Source organism: Hyperolius riggenbachi, chromosome 11 (assembly GCF_040937935.1).
Source record: "Hyperolius riggenbachi isolate aHypRig1 chromosome 11, aHypRig1.pri, whole genome shotgun sequence".
Lineage (NCBI taxonomy): Eukaryota > Metazoa > Chordata > Amphibia > Anura > Hyperoliidae > Hyperolius > Hyperolius riggenbachi.
This window is the reverse complement of record NC_090656.1, coordinates 192,885,519-192,902,981: the sequence shown is the minus strand read 5'-3', so window position 1 is coordinate 192,902,981 and position 17,463 is coordinate 192,885,519. Positions and strand designations below refer to the sequence as shown.

At 45.5% G+C, this 17,463-nt stretch overlaps 1 protein-coding gene across 2 annotated transcripts in view; it reads left to right on the top strand.

Annotated features, from left to right (window-relative positions):
* Positions 1 to 14,987: 14,987 nt before the first annotated feature.
* The window catches only part of BBS1 (Bardet-Biedl syndrome 1), a 36,826-nt gene continuing 34,350 nt past the window's right edge, over positions 14,988 to 17,463 (top strand). Inside the window, exons 1-2 of one of the 2 annotated variants that reach the window (XM_068260140.1) lie at positions 14,988 to 15,178; positions 16,400 to 16,470. In XM_068260140.1, the coding sequence (XP_068116241.1) occupies positions 15,147 to 15,178; positions 16,400 to 16,470 (103 nt within the window). In that variant the 5' untranslated portion in view covers positions 14,988 to 15,146. The remainder of the gene's footprint in view (positions 15,179 to 16,399; positions 16,471 to 17,463) is intronic. The other variant, XM_068260141.1, reaches the window with a different exon arrangement.

Genomic DNA, 17,463 nt, shown 5'->3' with positions numbered 1-17,463 from the left:
ATTATTTCATTGTTTAGGTGTATTATATCTTGATGCATCAAACGACTAAGTATTTTCACAGCACCAATATATGATAGCTGGCTTTATGGCAAAATGATCAGCTTTCATGCTTGATTTTAATGTTTGAATGTATGTTATGTCCCATTTTCATTAAATATATTGAAATAGTGCATGTCTGAAATTTGTATCAATAAAAGTCCTTTTGTACATTAAGGTGGCTGGTAACCTATATATACTGGAGAGAGTTTTTGTAGTAGCTTTCCCTTCGGGCTCTGGCAGAAATCAATGAACCCGATCGAGTCCGCTTTGCTGTGCAGGTGCCTGACCCAATCAGGCTCGGCTATTTCTTGAGACTGTCAGACTGGCCTTCACCACTGTGAGTTCTGCTGGTTATTTGTGCTGGTTGGTTAAGACTGCTGGTTAGTTGATATTACAGTAGTCCCAGTTACACTAAACTCAACTATAGAGTTCTGGAGACCAATGACACCGCAAAAAGGATGAGTGACAGGTACTACATTGGAGACCAACTCGCAAATCCATTATATCTACCAACTAGTGCCAGACAGCCATTCATGGCAAACACGCCTCTACCCTGCCTATTCCATGCAAATAATTTATCACAATACCTGTCCTGATACCCTTCCTCATGAAGCTTATTAATCATTTTTTGTTGTTGTTTTTTGTTTAAAGTTGCAGCTAACCCCTTTCCAAGCATCTTTACCACCACCTCTCCAGCTATTGGGCTCCTTTGTTTGTGTCTGGTCTACACCGTCGTCTCCATGCCCCCAACACTGCAGGGTTGTGCCTGGTCACATGACATGCCAGAATGTAACATTGATTCATGTTAGCAGGAATACAGAGGGGGAGTCACAGTGGGCTTCATTTTATATTATAATATTTTTATGTTTTATCTGTGGCACATGGTAGCCACCACAAAGACTGGATCTCTAAAACAGTAAGTATGTATTATAGTAAGGATGGTCAATGAGATGCAAATAATTTACATGCTAATGCAGGATTATGCAAATTTTGTATTCAAATGTGTATGCAGCTTGAAATAGACCAATCATAGGCTACCATTACAGGATTTGAATTCTCCTTTCTCAAGGAACATCAATTTGCATCTCATGGACTATCCCTATTATACAGTTCTACAATACTTTATTTTCCTGTGTTAGTACAGTAATGTGAATTATTAAATTCTGCATCTTTGAGGGCTGTATTTTGATTGTAAGGAAGGTGGGATTTTTTTTATAAAATGACAGCTGTACATAAATGGTACTGACCTATGGAGGAAGTGGACCAGCTAGCAACCCAAGCGCATACTCCAGCTGCCTTGCAATGTACCGTAGGTGGTTGTGCATTTTAACCACTTGCCGACCGCACACTCATACCGTGCGGCGGCAAAGTGGTAGCTGGAGGACCAGCGACGCAGATCTGCGTCGCCAGGTGCCTCCGTAGTTAATCAGGAAAGGCCGCTCGCGCGAGCGGCCGTTTCCTGTTAGATCACGGAGCGGGTCTCCGTGAATAGCCTGCGAGTCGCTGATCGCGGCTCGCAGACTAAATGTAAACGCAGGAGACGTATGTCTCCTTTGTTTACATTGAACGGCGCTGCGCAGCAGCAGCGCCGTAAGGCAGATCGGCGATCCCCGGCCAATCAGCGGCCGGGGATCGCCGCCATGTGACAGAGGACATCCTGTCACAGGCTGCACAGGACGGATAGCGTCCTGTGCAGCCCCGATCACCAGGGGGGACAGGTAGGAGAGGGAGGGGGGGAATTTCGCCGCGGAGGGGGGCTTTGAGGTGCCCCCCCCCCCCGCAACATGCCTGCCGACCTGAGCGATCAGACCCCCCCTGCACATCATCCCCATAGGGGGGAAAAAAAGGGGGGCGATCTGATCACTCAGCATGCCACCTGATCTGTGCTGGGGGCTGCAGAGCCCACCCAGCACAGATCATAAAAAACAGCGCTGGTCTTTAAGGGGGGGTAAAGGAAGTGGTTAAAGCTATGTAAGACACCCTGCAATGCAGTGATGACACCAATCAATTATATTGAATGTAACAGCACTGAGGGCTGGAACCCACTAGAGCGATTTTCTGAGCGATTTACGGAGCGATTCAAACCACTAGCGATTTTTCCCTAAACGCTCAGCTAATGTTAATGGATGGGCCAAATTCCACTGGAGTGATTACGATTACCAAATCGCAAAACTGAGGACATGCAGCATTTTTGAGTGTTAGCGTTTCTGCAATATAAAGTATATAATCGCTCGTCAAAACCTACACAGCGATTTTGCAAACGTTTTTACATTACTGCACACTGTAACAAAATGAAAATTGAAAGGACCAATCAGAATTAAAATTGCTACACAACCGTTGGCAAATGAATAACACTTTTTAAAATCGTTCCCGAAAACCCTCATGAAATCGCTTACGAACCGCTCATACAAAACGCTAGCGATTGTGATTAGCGATAGCATTTTGTAGTGGGTTCTAGACCTGAGTGTGTTTCTGCAATGCTGCATGCATTTCTGTGCGCAACAGATGCACAAAGGTAAAATTGTCACACAGTGCAGTCTTAGGGCCCGTTTCCATTTGTGAATGGGAGCCGATGCAGCTACGCATCATTTACGCTCCCATTCGCGTCACTTTGCATCTCCTGATGCGGAAGTGTATTGGAGGAGACTGATGCGGCTGTGCTGCAGATTCTTGGATCGCTTTGCACCCCCAGCATGCAAAGGAAACTGTTCCATTGCCGTGCATTGGTTACAGTGCAGCCGTGGTGCGATGCGTCTATGTAGCTGCACCGCATATAGTGGAAACGGGCCCTTAGGCCCCCTGCACACTGCAAATCCGATTTTCCTGAGTGCTGTCAACAGAAAAAATGCAGTAACTATTAAAAATCAGAATTGCATGCAGTGTGGTTTGCCTAGACCGAAAAGCCCTCCTACTACAAACCAATGCTTAGTGTGGCTTGCCTAGTCTTTTTGGTCTCTTTTAGTCCCATGTACTTTCCTTGTGGTTTCGGGTCACCCCTGAGCTGCTTGGTTACTGTGCTGTACAGTTCAGTCTGTGTTCTCTCCCATGCCCCTGCATCTTTTACATTAATATATATTGTTGGAATCAGCTCAGCAATGCGTACATGTATAAATGGACCTAGTATCGTGCGCGTCCTGCATAAATTTGTTCCCCACTGTGCAGTAGCTCATCACATAACAAAGAACAAAAGAGCTCTCTACATTAATTGAAAGAGTATGGACTTTCATATTATCATACAGTGAATTAAAGTGGGCCCAAATTAAAAATACAAGATTTCAGAAATAAAATCTATTTTCTAAATTCTAATAATAAACAGCCTTTTTTCATCTGCATGATGACAAATATAAAATATTTTACATTTATTGGAGGAGATCCTCCCTTCCTTTCATATTGCCGGGACAGAATCCGGCAAACTGGTGGAGTAGGTGGTGTCCAGCAAAGGAGGAATTGCTAATAGCTGCCACGTGTATAACACTAGTTATGAAAAGAGAAGGGTGAAAAGCATGCACTGAAATGCTCATAGGCTTGAAGGAGTGTTTATCTTTGTATGTGTCAGAGTGGTGCAACTAAATATTTTGAATAAAAAAAAATGTTTGGTTTGGGTCAGCTTTAAAGTTGACAGCATGTGTGCAATGTGTGCACTGTGTGCACAAGCACAAAGAGATATTAGTGCAAAAAACTTTGTTGGGAATAAAACAAAACCAGTGAATCGCACCTGGAACACATGATCATTTCAGTTGCGCCAAAATTAGATTTTCTGTTATGGTGGTCACTTCTGTACTGTTTAAAGTTAAATGATGGCTGTTGTGCTCAAGTGCTTTCTATTCAATTGAATGGACAGTGCCAGAACTGTTGTTTACTGTCTTTTGCACAAATACACACTTGATCCTGATTTTTTTAGTTTTGTTTTGGTCGTCCTGGAAGTTACATGTAATTTTCAGGATCGCCTAAGCACCACGCTGCCATGTTTCCCTGCGAGGGTCAAAAACCACGACTGAAGGGAAGGGCTGCTTAGTTGAGTTAGCCAGGCTTGTGCAGAGAAGGGGGTCTTTGAGTGCCCAGGCAACCCCCTTTTTATTTGCAGCAAAAGTGCCATTTCAGCCACGCAAAAGAAGCTTTACCCCTCGCTGTGACAAGCCTCAACCACTACCTGTGGGAAGCTCTGCCCACCACCAGGCAGCCCCACCAGGAATTCTACTGTGCGTAAGCTTGTGAGCACCATGTCAGCTGTGTGGAGCAGGTAAGATAGTGTCTCCCTGACAGCCTCTCTCCCCCAGCACCTACAGTGACCTCTCCCACCCCATGTAAAAGAGAAAAACCGAGAGCCCAATATGGTGCAGTATGTTAAGATAATTGATCAATTGGTTAAGTGAGAGAAATTATACTCACAAACATGGGTTACCATACAGGCAACCACTATCAAGGCAGGTGAGGAGATTAGGCCTGTCCTCACTCAGGGCTAAGAAGTCGCTCTCTGTAGAAAGGAATCAAGAAAAGGGGTAACACTCCCCTCCACCAGAAGTGGACACAGTGTGTCTGAATGTGAAACAGAGGCGCCAGCAGGATAAAAATTCATAAAACCTTTAAAATTGCTTGAAGGGAGTGGTGGGCTCGCCTTCCAAAAGCAGACTGTTTTCATATAAATCAACACATTTATTATACGGTACTCAGGCGCTAAATCCGTTACTACAGATCTCCTGTTGTCCCCAATTTTGCCTGATGAAGCGGGCTTGACCTGCGAAACACGTTGCATTTTTTTGTTTGGGGTACCGTATAATAAATGTGTTGATTTATATGAAAACAGGACCTCTTGTCTGCTTTTGGGAGGCGAGCCCACCACTCCCTCCAAGCAATTTTAAAGGTTTAATGAATTTTTATCCTGCTGGCGCCTCTGTTTCACATTCAAACACTCTCCCTCCCCATGCACCCACAGCAAAATTCCCATACATAGAACCCACATTACACTCAGCCAGTAGTACTCTCAGAGCCGGTGTGATGAAAAATATTGCAACCTATAATATTTTGCAACTTGAATGGACTGTGCTTAACCACTTCAGGACCACAGTCTTTCTACCCCTTAAGGACCAGGCACTTTTTTCCATTCAGACCACTGCAGCTTTCACGGTTTATTGCTCGGTCATACAACCTACCACCTAAATGAATTTTACCTCCTTTTCTTGTCACTAATAAAGCTTTCTTTTGATGCTATTTGATTGCTCCTGCGATTTTTACTTTTTATTATATTCATCAAAAAAGACATGAATTTTGGCAAAAAAATGATTTTTTTAACTTTCTGTGCTGACATTTTTCAAATAAAGTAAAATTTCTGTATACATGCAGCGCGAAAAATGTGGACAAACATGTTTTTGATTAAAAAAAACCCATTCAGTGTATATTTATTGGTTTGGGTAAAAGTTATAGCGTTTACAAACTATGGTGCCAAAAGTGAATTTTCCCATTTTCAAGCATCTCTGACTTTTCTGCGCACCTGTCAGGTTTCATGAGGGGCTAAAATTCCAGGATAGTACAAATACCCCCCAAATGACCCCATTTTGGAAAGAAGACATCCCAAAGTATTCAGTGAGAGGCATGGTGAGTTCATAGAAGATTTTATTTTTTGTCACAAGTTAGCGGAAAATGACACTTTCTGACAAAAAAAAGAAGAAAAAAGTTTCCATTTCTTCTAACTTGCGACAAAAAAAAATGAAATCTGCCACGGACTCACTATGCTCCTCTCTGAATACCTTGAAGTGTCTACTTTCCAAAATGGGGTCATTTGTGGGGTGTGTTCACTGTCCTGGCATTTTGAGGGGTGCCCAATTGTAAGCACCCCTGTAAAGCCTAAAGATGCTCATTGGACTTTTGGCCCCTTAGCGCAGTTAGGCTGCAAAAAAGTGCCACACATGTGGTATTGCCGTACTCAGGAGAAGTAGTATAATGTGTTTTGGGGTGTATTTTTACACATACCCATGCTGGGTGGAAGAAATATCTCCATAAATGACAATTGTTTTATTTTTTTTACACACAATTGTCTATTTATAGAGATATTTCTGCCACTCAGCATGGGTATGTGGAAAAATACACCCCAAAACACATTATACTACTTCTGAGTACGGCGATACCACATGTGTGGCACTTTTTTGCACCCTAACTGCGCTAAGGGGCCCAAAGTTCAATGAGTACCTTTAGGATTTCACAGGTCATTTTGAGAAATTTCGTTTCAAGACTACTCCTCGCGGTTTAGGGCCCCTAAAATGCCAGGACAGTATAGGAACCCCACAAATTACCCCATTTTAGAAAGAAGACACCCCAAGGTATTCCGTTAGGAGGATGGTGAGTTCATAGAAGATTTTTTTTTTTTGTCACAAGTTAGCGGAAATTGATTTTGTAGTATATACAGGCGCTTTCTGCTGAGAGCCTGCAATGGCCCCGATCGAGTGATTACAAGGTAATCTTTATATATTTTGCCCACAGCTCAGTCTCCAGTGTTCCCTGATGACGGCGCAAGGCCGAAACCGGTAGGAACTGGAGACTGGGCAACTTATATGAGATCGTTTTTGGATTTTAAATGTGTACTGGGTTACACTATATGCTTTTAACTACTAAGGGTCCCTGTCAAAAGGACCCTGGAAGTAAGTCATTGTATATGTGATGTATATATGTATATGTGATGTAGATTCAGCTTCTAATAAATGTTTATATGTTTCTTGGATGGAGAAATGACCTTTCTCGATTTATTTCTGGTGATGGTCACTATGGAAACATGATTTTGAGCACTGTGGGGTTACTGCAGATGCCGATCTGAGTACCAAGCGCTGTGGATTTGTATGCAATTTTTCTTGGAAATTGATTTTAATTGTTTTTTTTCACAAAGTGTCATTTTCCGCTAACTTATGACAAAAAATAAAATCTTCTATGAACTCACCATACTCCTAACGGAATACCTTGGGGTGTCTTCTTTCTAAAATGGGGTCATTTGTGGGGTTCCTATACTGCCCTGGCATTTTAGGGGCCCTAAACCGTGAGGAGTAGTCTTGAAACCAAATGTCGCAAAATGACCTGTGAAATCCTAAAGGTACTCATTGGACTTTGGGCCTCTTAGCGCACTTAGGGTGCAAAAAAGTGCCACACATGTGGTACCGCCGTACTCAGGAGAAGTAGTATAATGTGTTTTGGGGTGTATTTTTACACATACCCATGCTGGGTGGGAGAAATATCTCTGTAAATGACAATTGTTTGATTTTTTTTTACACACAATTGTCCTTTTACAGAGAGATTTCTCCCACCCAGCATGGGTATGTGTAAAAATACACCCCAAAACACAATATACTACTTCTTCTGAGTACGGCGATACCACATGTGTGACACTTTTTTGCAACCTAGGTGCGCTAAGGGGCCTAACGTCCTATTCACAGGTCATTTTGAGGCCTTTGGATTCTAGACTACTGCTCACGGTTTAGGGCCCCTTAAATGCCAGGGCAGTATAGGAACCCCACAAGTGACCCCATTTTAGAAAGAAGACACCCCAAGGTATTCTGTTAGGAGTATAGTGAGTTCATAGAAGATTTTTTTTTTTGTCACAAGTTAGCGGAAAATGACACTTTGTGAAAAAAAAAACAATACATATCAATTTCCGCTAACTTGTGACAAAAAATAAAATCTTCTATGAACTCATCATACACCTAACAGAATACCTTGGGGTGTCTTCTTTCTAAAATGGGGTCACTTGTGGGGTTCCTATACTGCCCTGGCATTTTACGGGCCCAAAACTGTGAGTAGTCTGGAAACCAAATTTCTCAAAATGACTGATCAGGGGTATAAGCATCTGCAAATTTTGATGACAGGTGGTCTATGAGGGGGCAAATTTTGTGGAACCGGTCATAAGCAGGGTGGCCTCTTAGATGACAGGATGTTTTGGGCCTGATCTGATGGATAGGAGTGCTAGGGGGTGACAGGAGGTGATTGATGGGTGTCTCGGGGCGGTTAGAGGGGAAAATAGATGCAATCAATGCACTGGGGAGGTGATCGGAAGGGGGTCTGAGGGGGACCTGAGGGTTTGGCCGAGTGATCAGGAGCCCACACGGGGCAAATTAGGGCCTGATCTGATGGGTAGGTGTGCTAGGGGGTGACAGGAGGTGATTGATGGGTGTCTCAAGGTGTGATTAGAGGGGGGAAATAGATGCAAGCAATGCACTAGCGAGGTGATCAGGGCTGGGGTCTGAGGACGTTCTGAGGTGTGGGCGGGTGATTGGGTGCCCGCAAGGGGCAGATTAGGGTCTAATCTGATGGGTAACCGTGACAGGTGGTGATAGGGGGTGATTGATGGGTAATTAGTGGGTGTTTAGAGGAGAGAAGAGATGTAAACACTGCATTTGGGAGGTGATCTGATGTCGGATCTGCGGGCGATCTATTGGTGTGGGTGGGTGATCAGATTGCCCGCAAGGGGCAGGTTAGGGGCTGATTGATGGGTGGCAGTGACAGGGGGTGATTGATAGGTGATTGACAGGTGATCAGTGGGTTATTACAGGGAATAACAGATGTAAATATTGCACTGGCGAATTGATAAAGGGGGGTCTGAGGGCAATCTGAGCGTGTGGGCGGGTGATTGGGTGCCCGCAAGGGGTAGATTAGGGTCTAATCTGATGGGTAACAGTGACAGGTGGTGATAGGGGGTGATTGATAGGTGATTGATGGGTAATTAGTGGGTGTTTAGAGGAGAGAATAGATGTAAACAATGGATTTGGGAGGTGATCTGATGTCGGATCTGCGGGCGATCTATTGGTGTGGGTGGGTGATCAGATTGCCCGCAAGGGGCAGGTTAGGGGCTGATTGATGGGTGGCAGTGACAGGGGGTGATTGATGGGTGGCAGTGACAGGGGGTGATTGATAGGTGATTGACAGGTGATCAGTGGGTTATTACAGGGAATAACAGATGTAAATATTGCACTGGCGAATTGATAAAGGGGGGTCTGAGGGCAATCTGAGCGTGTGGGCGGGTGATTGGGTGCCCGCAAGGGGTAGATTAGGGTCTAATCTGATGGGTAACAGTGACAGGTGGTGATTGATAGGTGATTGATGGGTAATTAGTGGGTGTTTAGAGGAGAGAATAGATGTAAACAATGGATTTGGGAGGTGATCTGATGTCGGATCTGCGGGCGATCTATTGGTGTGGGTGGGTGATCAGATTGCCCGCAAGGGGCAGGTTAGGGGCTGATTGATGGGTGGCAGTGACAGGGGGTGATTGATGGGTGGCAGTGACAGGGGGTGATTGATAGGTGATTGACAGGTGATCAGTGGGTTATTACAGGGAATAACAGATGTAAATATTGCACTGGCGAATTGATAAAGGGGGGTCTGAGGGCAATCTGAGCGTGTGGGCGGGTGATTGGGTGCCCGCAAGGGGTAGATTAGGGTCTAATCTGATGGGTAACAGTGACAGGTGGTGATAGGGGGTGATTGATAGGTGATTGATGGGTAATTAGTGGGTGTTTAGAGGAGAGAATAGATGTAAACAATGGATTTGGGAGGTGATCTGATGTCGGATCTGCGGGCGATCTATTGGTGTGGGTGGGTGATCAGATTGCCCGCAAGGGGCAGGTTAGGGGCTGATTGATGGGTAGCAGAGACAGGGGGTGATTGACTGGTGATTGACGGGTGATTGACAGGTGATCAGGGGGGATAGATGCATACAGTACACGGGGGGAGGGGTCTGGGGGGGGGGGTCTGGGGAGAATCTGAGGGGTGGGGGGGTGATCAGGAGGGGGCAGTGGGCAGGGGGGGGGATAAAAAAAAAATAGCGTTGACAGATAGTGACAGGGAGTGATTGATGGGTGATTAGGGGGGTGACTGGGTGCAAACAGTGGTCTGGGGGGTGGGCAGGGGGGGGTCTGAGGGGTGCTGTGGGCGATCAGGGGGCAGGGGGAGGGAAATCAGTGTGCTTGGGTGCAGACTAGGGTGGCTGCAGCCTGCCCTGGTGGTCCCTCGGACACTGGGACCACCAGGGCAGGAGGCAGCCAGTATAATAGGCTTTGTATACATTACAAAGCCTATTATACAATGTAAGTCCGGCGATCCGGGTGCTAGTAACCCGCCGGCGCTTCCGAACGGCCGGCGGGTTACTACGAGCGGTGGGCGGAGCCAGTCCCCGGCGGCTGATCGCGTCACGAATGACGCGATCGCCGCATAACCACTCCCGCAGCCGCCCCCGCCGATGGGCGTATTGCGGTCGTTTGGGCCCGGACTTTGCCGCCGCCCATCGGCTGGGGGCGGTCCTTAAGTGGTTAAGTGTGCCTTCTTCCACATTTTCTAGCTGAGGTTCTGTGTGAGAATAGGGTTAGGTTGGGTTGCATTTTCTGATACAAATACATTAAAATCAATGTTGTACTTTCTGATAGCTATAAGTACAGTGGTTTGCAAAAGTATTCGGCTCCCTTGAAGTTTTCCACATTTTGTCACATTACTGCCACAAACATGAATTGATTTTATTGGAATTCCACGTGAAAGACCAATACAAAGTGGTGTACACATGAGAAGTGGAACGAAAATCATACATGATTCCAAACATTTTTTACACATAAATAACTGCAAAGTGGGGTGTGCGTATTTATTCAGCCCCCTTTAGACTGAGTGCAGTCAATTGTCCATAGACGTTGCCTGATTAGTGCTAATGACTAAATTGAGTTTACCTGTGTGTAATCTAATGTCAGTACAAATACAGCTGCTCTGTGACAGCCTCAGAGGTTGTCTGAGGCCTAGTGCACACCAGAGCGGTTTGGCAGCATTTTGCGATCCGCTTGCGGCTGCGGATACGCTTGGGTAATGTATTTCAATGGGCTGGTGCACACCAGAGCGGGAGGCGTTTTGCAGAAACGCATACTCCCGGGCTGCTGCAGATTTTGGATTGCGGAGGCGTTTCTGCCTCAATGTTAAGTATAGGAAAAACGCAAACCGCTTTGAAAAATGGCAGATCAGAGCGGTTTGCCAGGTGGTTTTTGTTACAGTAGCTGTTCAGTAACAGCTTTACTGTAACAATACATGAAATCTACACCAAAAACTCTTCACAAAACCGCAAAATGCTAGCTGAAACGCTACAGAAAAAGAAAAAGCATTTCAAAATCTGCTAGCATTTTGCGGATCTGCTAGCGGTTTTTGGTGTGCACTAGGTCTAAGAGAATATTGGGAGCAACAACACCATGAAGTTGAAAGAACACACCAGACAGGTCAGGGATAAAGTTATTGAGAAATTTACAGCAGGGTTAGGCTACAAAAAGATTTCCAAAGCCTAGAACAACACGGAGCACTGTTCGAGTCATCATTCAGAAATGGTGGAGTACGGCACAACTGTAAACCTACCAAGACAAGGCCATCCACCTAAACTCACAGGCTGAACAAGGAGAGTGCTGATAGGAAATGCAGTCAAGAAGCCCATTGTGACTCTGGACGAGCTGCAGAGATCTACAGCTCAGGTGGGGGAATCTGTCCATAGGACAACTATTAGTGGTGCACTGCACAAAGTTGGCCTTTATGGAAGAGTGGCAAGAAGAAAGCTATTGTTGACAGAAAAGCATAAGAAGTCCTGTTTGCAGTTTGCCACAAGCCATGTGGGGGACACAGCAAACATGTGGAAGAAGGTGCTCTGGTCAGATGAGTCCAAAATGGAACTTTTTGGCCAAAATGCAAAACGCTATGTGTGGCGGAAAACTAACACTGCACATCACTCTGAACACACCATCCCCACTGTCAAATGTGGTGGCAGCATCATGCACTGGGGGTGCTTCTCCTCAGCAGGGACAAAAAAGCTGGTCAGAGTTCATGGGATGCAGTTATTTTTTATTTTTTTTTTAAATATTTGGAATCGTATGATTTTCGCTCCACTTCTCACGTGTACACCACTTTGTATTGATCTTTCACGTGGAATTCCAATAAAATTGATTCATGTTTGTGGCAGTAATATGACAAAATGTGGAAAACATCAAAGGGGCCAAATACTTTTGCAAACCACTGTATAAATTAATGCAACCGGTGGTAAAATATAAAGTTGCAAAAGTTTTCACCACACCGGGCAAGGCCTTCCAGCACCCAAGGCTGAGACACTAAAGTGCGCCCCTCCCACCCAGCTGTCACACACTGATTGCTATTAGACGAAGAGGTGCCCCATGCCCTCAACACCTTAATCTCTAGGTATCTGGCTTGCAGTCACTGCCATGCCATCCCCTTTTCTTATTTCTCTCTGCTTCAAACACAATAGGGGAAAGATAGCTGAGTGTGTTGTGCGCCCAGTCCTGAGGCTGGAGCCTCTCTCGCCTCTGCCCAGCCCTGAGTACCCCTATAACTAGCAATTACCTAGGGATTTAGTACCCCTATACCTAGCAATTTGCTCCCGTACGTATTGCTTTGCATGGGGCCCTGTATGGTCTTAACCCAACTCTGCTCAGATCTACTTTAACTACCTAATGACAGGGTCACACGATTGGCGTGAACGTGGCGGCAGCCCCAGGACCGCCTAACGCCAATTGGCGTATAGTCCTGCGGGCGTGTGTTACTGGTGATCGCGCACGCCAATGCACGCTCATCCCTGCTTAAGTGATGGAGCTCCGCTCTGTCATAAGTCTCCCAGTAGGAATCGCTGCTAGGAGACTGTTAGACAGCAAAACCACCATCTATTTACATTGTACAGTGCTGTGATCTATGGCAGCGCTGTACTGGGGACACTCGTGTCACTCGGCTGTCCCCTGGAGAGGCTCAGAGAGCGTACGGATCTCATAGGCTGATGTCTATGAGAGCGGATCGTTGTGATTGGCTGGGGGGGAGGGGAAGGGATCGGGGACACACACAAAAAGTAGTCATTTTTATTATAAAAAAAAGAGTATTAAATTAATGTAAAAAAGAAACCACTGCCTGCAGCAGCGATCGGAGCCCACCAACAGAAAAGGGGTGGGGGGAATAATTTGTGTACTCGAATCTTTAGCAAACCATTATAGCTGCAGAGCCCCAATTTGTAAAAAATAGCCTGGTCACCGGGGGGGGGGAGAATATGTACTGTCCGATTTGTACAATAGAAAAACATGCCAATTGAGTCATTGTGATCACTTTGCCATTTCCGCCACAATCCTGGCTTTTAATTTCCGGTTTTAGTCAGTGTTTACAAACAAAAAATAACATGGCCGCTAACCAGGAAGTGATGTTTGTATGTATGTATGTGTATATATATCTCATGTTACAATATACTACAAGTTTTTATTACATAGTGAATTATCAGCACTCCTGCTTTCTCAGCATGTAACCTAAATTAATGTTCAGCGCTGCGTAATATGTTGGCGCTTTATAAATACAATAAATAAATAAATAAATAAATAATGTGACAGGCAGCAACTCCCTACCCCCTCAGCACAACACAGACAAGCTGAAAGTGAGCAGGGACCTGTCTGTGACTAATAAACAAAGCACACACACAGAGCATGAAGGGGGCGTGCATAACTTCTCCCTATCACAGCAGAGGCAGTGCATTCCTCTCTGGGTCCGCAAAGCTTGACAAAGAAAAGATTAGCTATATTACACAGACAGCGCACCTAGACAAGGCTGCAGTAATCAAAACCAAACCACATTAGAACAGGCATAGGAACTTATAGGATAGAAGAAATAAGGCTGAAAATTACATTTTGTTAGAGTCTCTTTAAGTGGGAAAGCTAAAGTGAAAAAGAAATTGCCCATTTACTTGGGGCTTCTAACAGCCCCCTGAAGTCTTCCTGGTCCCTCACCATCATCCCGCACTCTGACGTTCCTTCAGTGTCCCCCTTCAAAGCTGGATGCGCTACCCAGTGCGCCTCTTCCTCCATAGCCAGGAGCACTCTGCGCAATAATCAAAAATTGCTGCCACGAATGCGGTAGCATTGGTTAAGGGCTCTGCCTCTGACACAGGAGACCAGGGTTCGAACCCCGGCTCTGCCTGTTCAGTAAGCCAGCACCTATTCTGTAGGAGACCTTAGGCAAATTTCTGTAACACTGTTACTGCCTATAGAGCACGTCCTAGTGGCTGCAGCTCTGGCGCTTTGAGTCCGCCAGGAGAAAAGCACGATATGAATGTTATTTGTCTTGTCTTGTCTAGTGTATGCATATGGCCAGTGCGCGCGCAGTGGCCAGCCGACACATCAGTCAGCTGGATTATGGAGGGGGACAGTGGAGGAACAGCTGAGCGCGGTATGACGGTGAGAGAGCAGGAGGACTTCAGGGGGCTGGAAGAAGCCCCAGGTAAGTAAGTGGGCATTTTTTTTTTTCACTTTAGGTTCACTTTTTAAAGCTGAATTATTCCAAACACCTTCTGCTTTAAATTACACTGAGTGTTGGCTTTTTAGTAGAAAGGCTTTATGATTTCTTTTAGTCCCCTATATTTTCCAAGTGGTTCTGAGTTTCTTGGGTATTCTTCTATGCAGCAGTCTCATTTGGGACAAGCATACCTCCCAACTTTTTGAGATGAGAAAGAGGGACACTTAAGTCATGACCCTCCCACACCCCTAGTCACGCATACCATAAATATTTCATAAGAAAGATATGTTGTTTTATAATGTAAACCACACTGGTCCTTTCTATCCTAGTTCATTTTCCTTCATATTAACATTTTGAAATGAGTAATATATCAATTTAAAGGATGGAAATAAAGTTTAGAGTCAATGAAACACATTTTTTAGAGAAATTTATATATTTACATCGAAAAAGGGACAAAGGAGGAGGAAAGAGGGACAGTTGGGAGCTATGGACAAGCCGCAAAATGCCTCAGCTTCAGTGATTCGGAGCCACGCCCCCTTTATACTCAATCCATTCAACAATGCGCTGTCTCGTTCAATGAAAGAAAGGGGTGTGACCTTATAGTCATGTGAAACGCAATGAAAGAAAGGGGTGTGGCCTATTCTGTGCGAAAGGGGAACCCACTACGCATGAGCATGACGACATAGTTAGGCAGCACAGGCCGATGGGCGGAGACAAACGGCAAGGTGGAGAACCCAGTGCGCATGTTTATGACGATAATGACACAAACTGATGGGTAGCAGTGCTCGATAGTTACCTGTTGCTAGGCAACTATTTTTTGAAGCTGCCAGTAACCTGGAGGCATCATGTCATCCTCATCTGACAGCAGCCGGGAGGGGTGAGTTATATCATGCATGACGTGTCTGTGTGCCCGGGGGTGGCACAGCAGCCTGGGCAGCTATGGGTTGGCAGTGCTATGCAGGGCCGGGCCGAGGCAGAGGCGAGAGAGGCTCCAGCCTCAGGGCGCAGTGTAGGAGGGGGGTGCATAACTCACTCAGCTATCATTCCCCTATTGTGTTTGAAGAAGAAAGAAATAAGAAAGGGGGATACATGGCAGTGACTGCAAGCCAGATAACTAGAGGTTAAGGTGTTGGGGGGCCCTGGGGCACCTCTTAGTCTAAAAGCAATCAGTGTGTGAAGGCTGGGGTGGGAGGGATGGAGGGGCGCACTTTGGTGTCTCAGCCTTGGGTGCTGGAGGACCTTGTCCCGGCTCTGGTGCTATGCTGCCTATTGCGAGGGAATGATTTGTTGCAAAGAAACTGTTGCTTGTACTGCGCCCTCCCACTTGACCCCTTCCGTCCCAGTACTTATGCCTCCCCTTTTCCTTGGTACCTGACTATAACCTCCCCAGGTAGTAACCTAGTGCCTAATACTAAAGACAGACAATTTCTTGTTTGATTGACGGGAATTGAAGGATTATTTCCAACATGCCCACTCTAACTGGATCGATTTTCCAAAGTTATCATAGGAAAATCGATCTTATTATCGATTCAGAGCAGTTTGGATATTTACACATAATACAACTTGCCATCAGTTTACCTGTCATTCGGATGGGAAATTGAATAGTGTGTACCCTTACTCTTCTGTGCACCTTGTTATTTTCTCAGAGTTAGCATTATGCTGGGTATAAACTGCTCCCCATCGACGAGGGGATCGATTTTTCCCATAACTTTGGAAAATCGATCCTTATGGAATGGGAGCAGATCAGATATGTCCGAAATAATCGTACGACTCCCTTCAATCGGGTGGGAAACTGCATCATGTGTATTTAGCGAAAGTGCCTAGGACTGTTTCACACCAAAAACACTTTGAAGCACTTTTCTGATATTTCACACTAGTGAGAATCATTTTTATTATAATCGCAAAAGCACTGTATGTAGCATTTTTACAGCGATTGTGTTAAAAGTATAGGAAAGCGAAATCGATGTGTAAATATAAGTGCGATTACAATTAGCGATTTTCTGTGTGAAACAACCCTTAGCCAATTTCCTTATTATTGATATGCTTGCAGTGCATCATTTTATGACATCATTTTATGTATTTTTTTTTTTCCTCTCAGTGAATCCTCAAAATGGTTGGATGCCCATTATGATCCTGTTGCAGGCCTGCATACATTCTCATCCTGCATTGGTAAGTATAGTAATCTCATGCAGTGGTTCTCACCAGCATCCAGTGGTTCTGTAGTTTGTGAGATTTATAGGCATCTATAGGTAGTTCTCAGTCTAAATGTGAGGTGAAAGATAACCCAAAAGATACCTACCTATGAAGAGGGAATCCTCCATAGGCTTCCTGTGTCCACTTTAAAGGGAATATCCGAGGAGGGAAAAAAAGTTCTACTTATCTTCCTCTAGCCCCTTGCAGCTGATATGTCCCTCACCGGAGCTCTGTTGTCCTGGGGTCCCCTCTGTTGTAGATGCCGACCTCACCAGATCGGCACCTTCTGCTCAAGTATGTGACCGCACCGCTCGTGGTCCTGCTCCAGTGGCCAGGAGCGTTCTGCGCAGGCGCGGTAGTTCTGCACGTGCGCAGAACACTCCAGGCCACGTTAGCGCGAGTGACCACGCAGGCACAGAATATGCTGACCTGGCGAGGTCGGCATCTGCATCTGCAACACCAGAGCTGTGGCGAGGGACATATCGGCTGCCAGGGTCTAGAGGAAGCCCCGGGTGAGTTGAACTTGTTTTTTTTCCCCCTGAATCTTCCCTTTAAGACCACAGCCACTGCCCGGGACCCTCTGGAAGTTACAGAATGGCTGTGATTGTACACGGCAGTGACCGCGTCCATGTTAACATATCTGACAAGATTTTCTCCGATATGTTATACGGGTCCACATGCAACAACAGTGGGGGCATGGAGGACGTAGGAAACCTCTAGAGCAGGGCTTCCCAACCCTGTCCTCAATTGCCACCAGCAGCACAGAGGTAGTTAATCAGCTCTGCTGAGGCACTAATTACCTCACCTGTGAATGTTTGTGGTTTTCTGCAAAACATGCAGAGTTAGTGGTCCTTGATGACATGATTAGGAAGCCCTGCTCTAGAGGGCCTCTACCTGGGTAAGTATCTTCCATATTTCATTCCGCCTTAACTTAAAGCTGTGTTTTTTTATCTCTGGCCATTTAGAGAT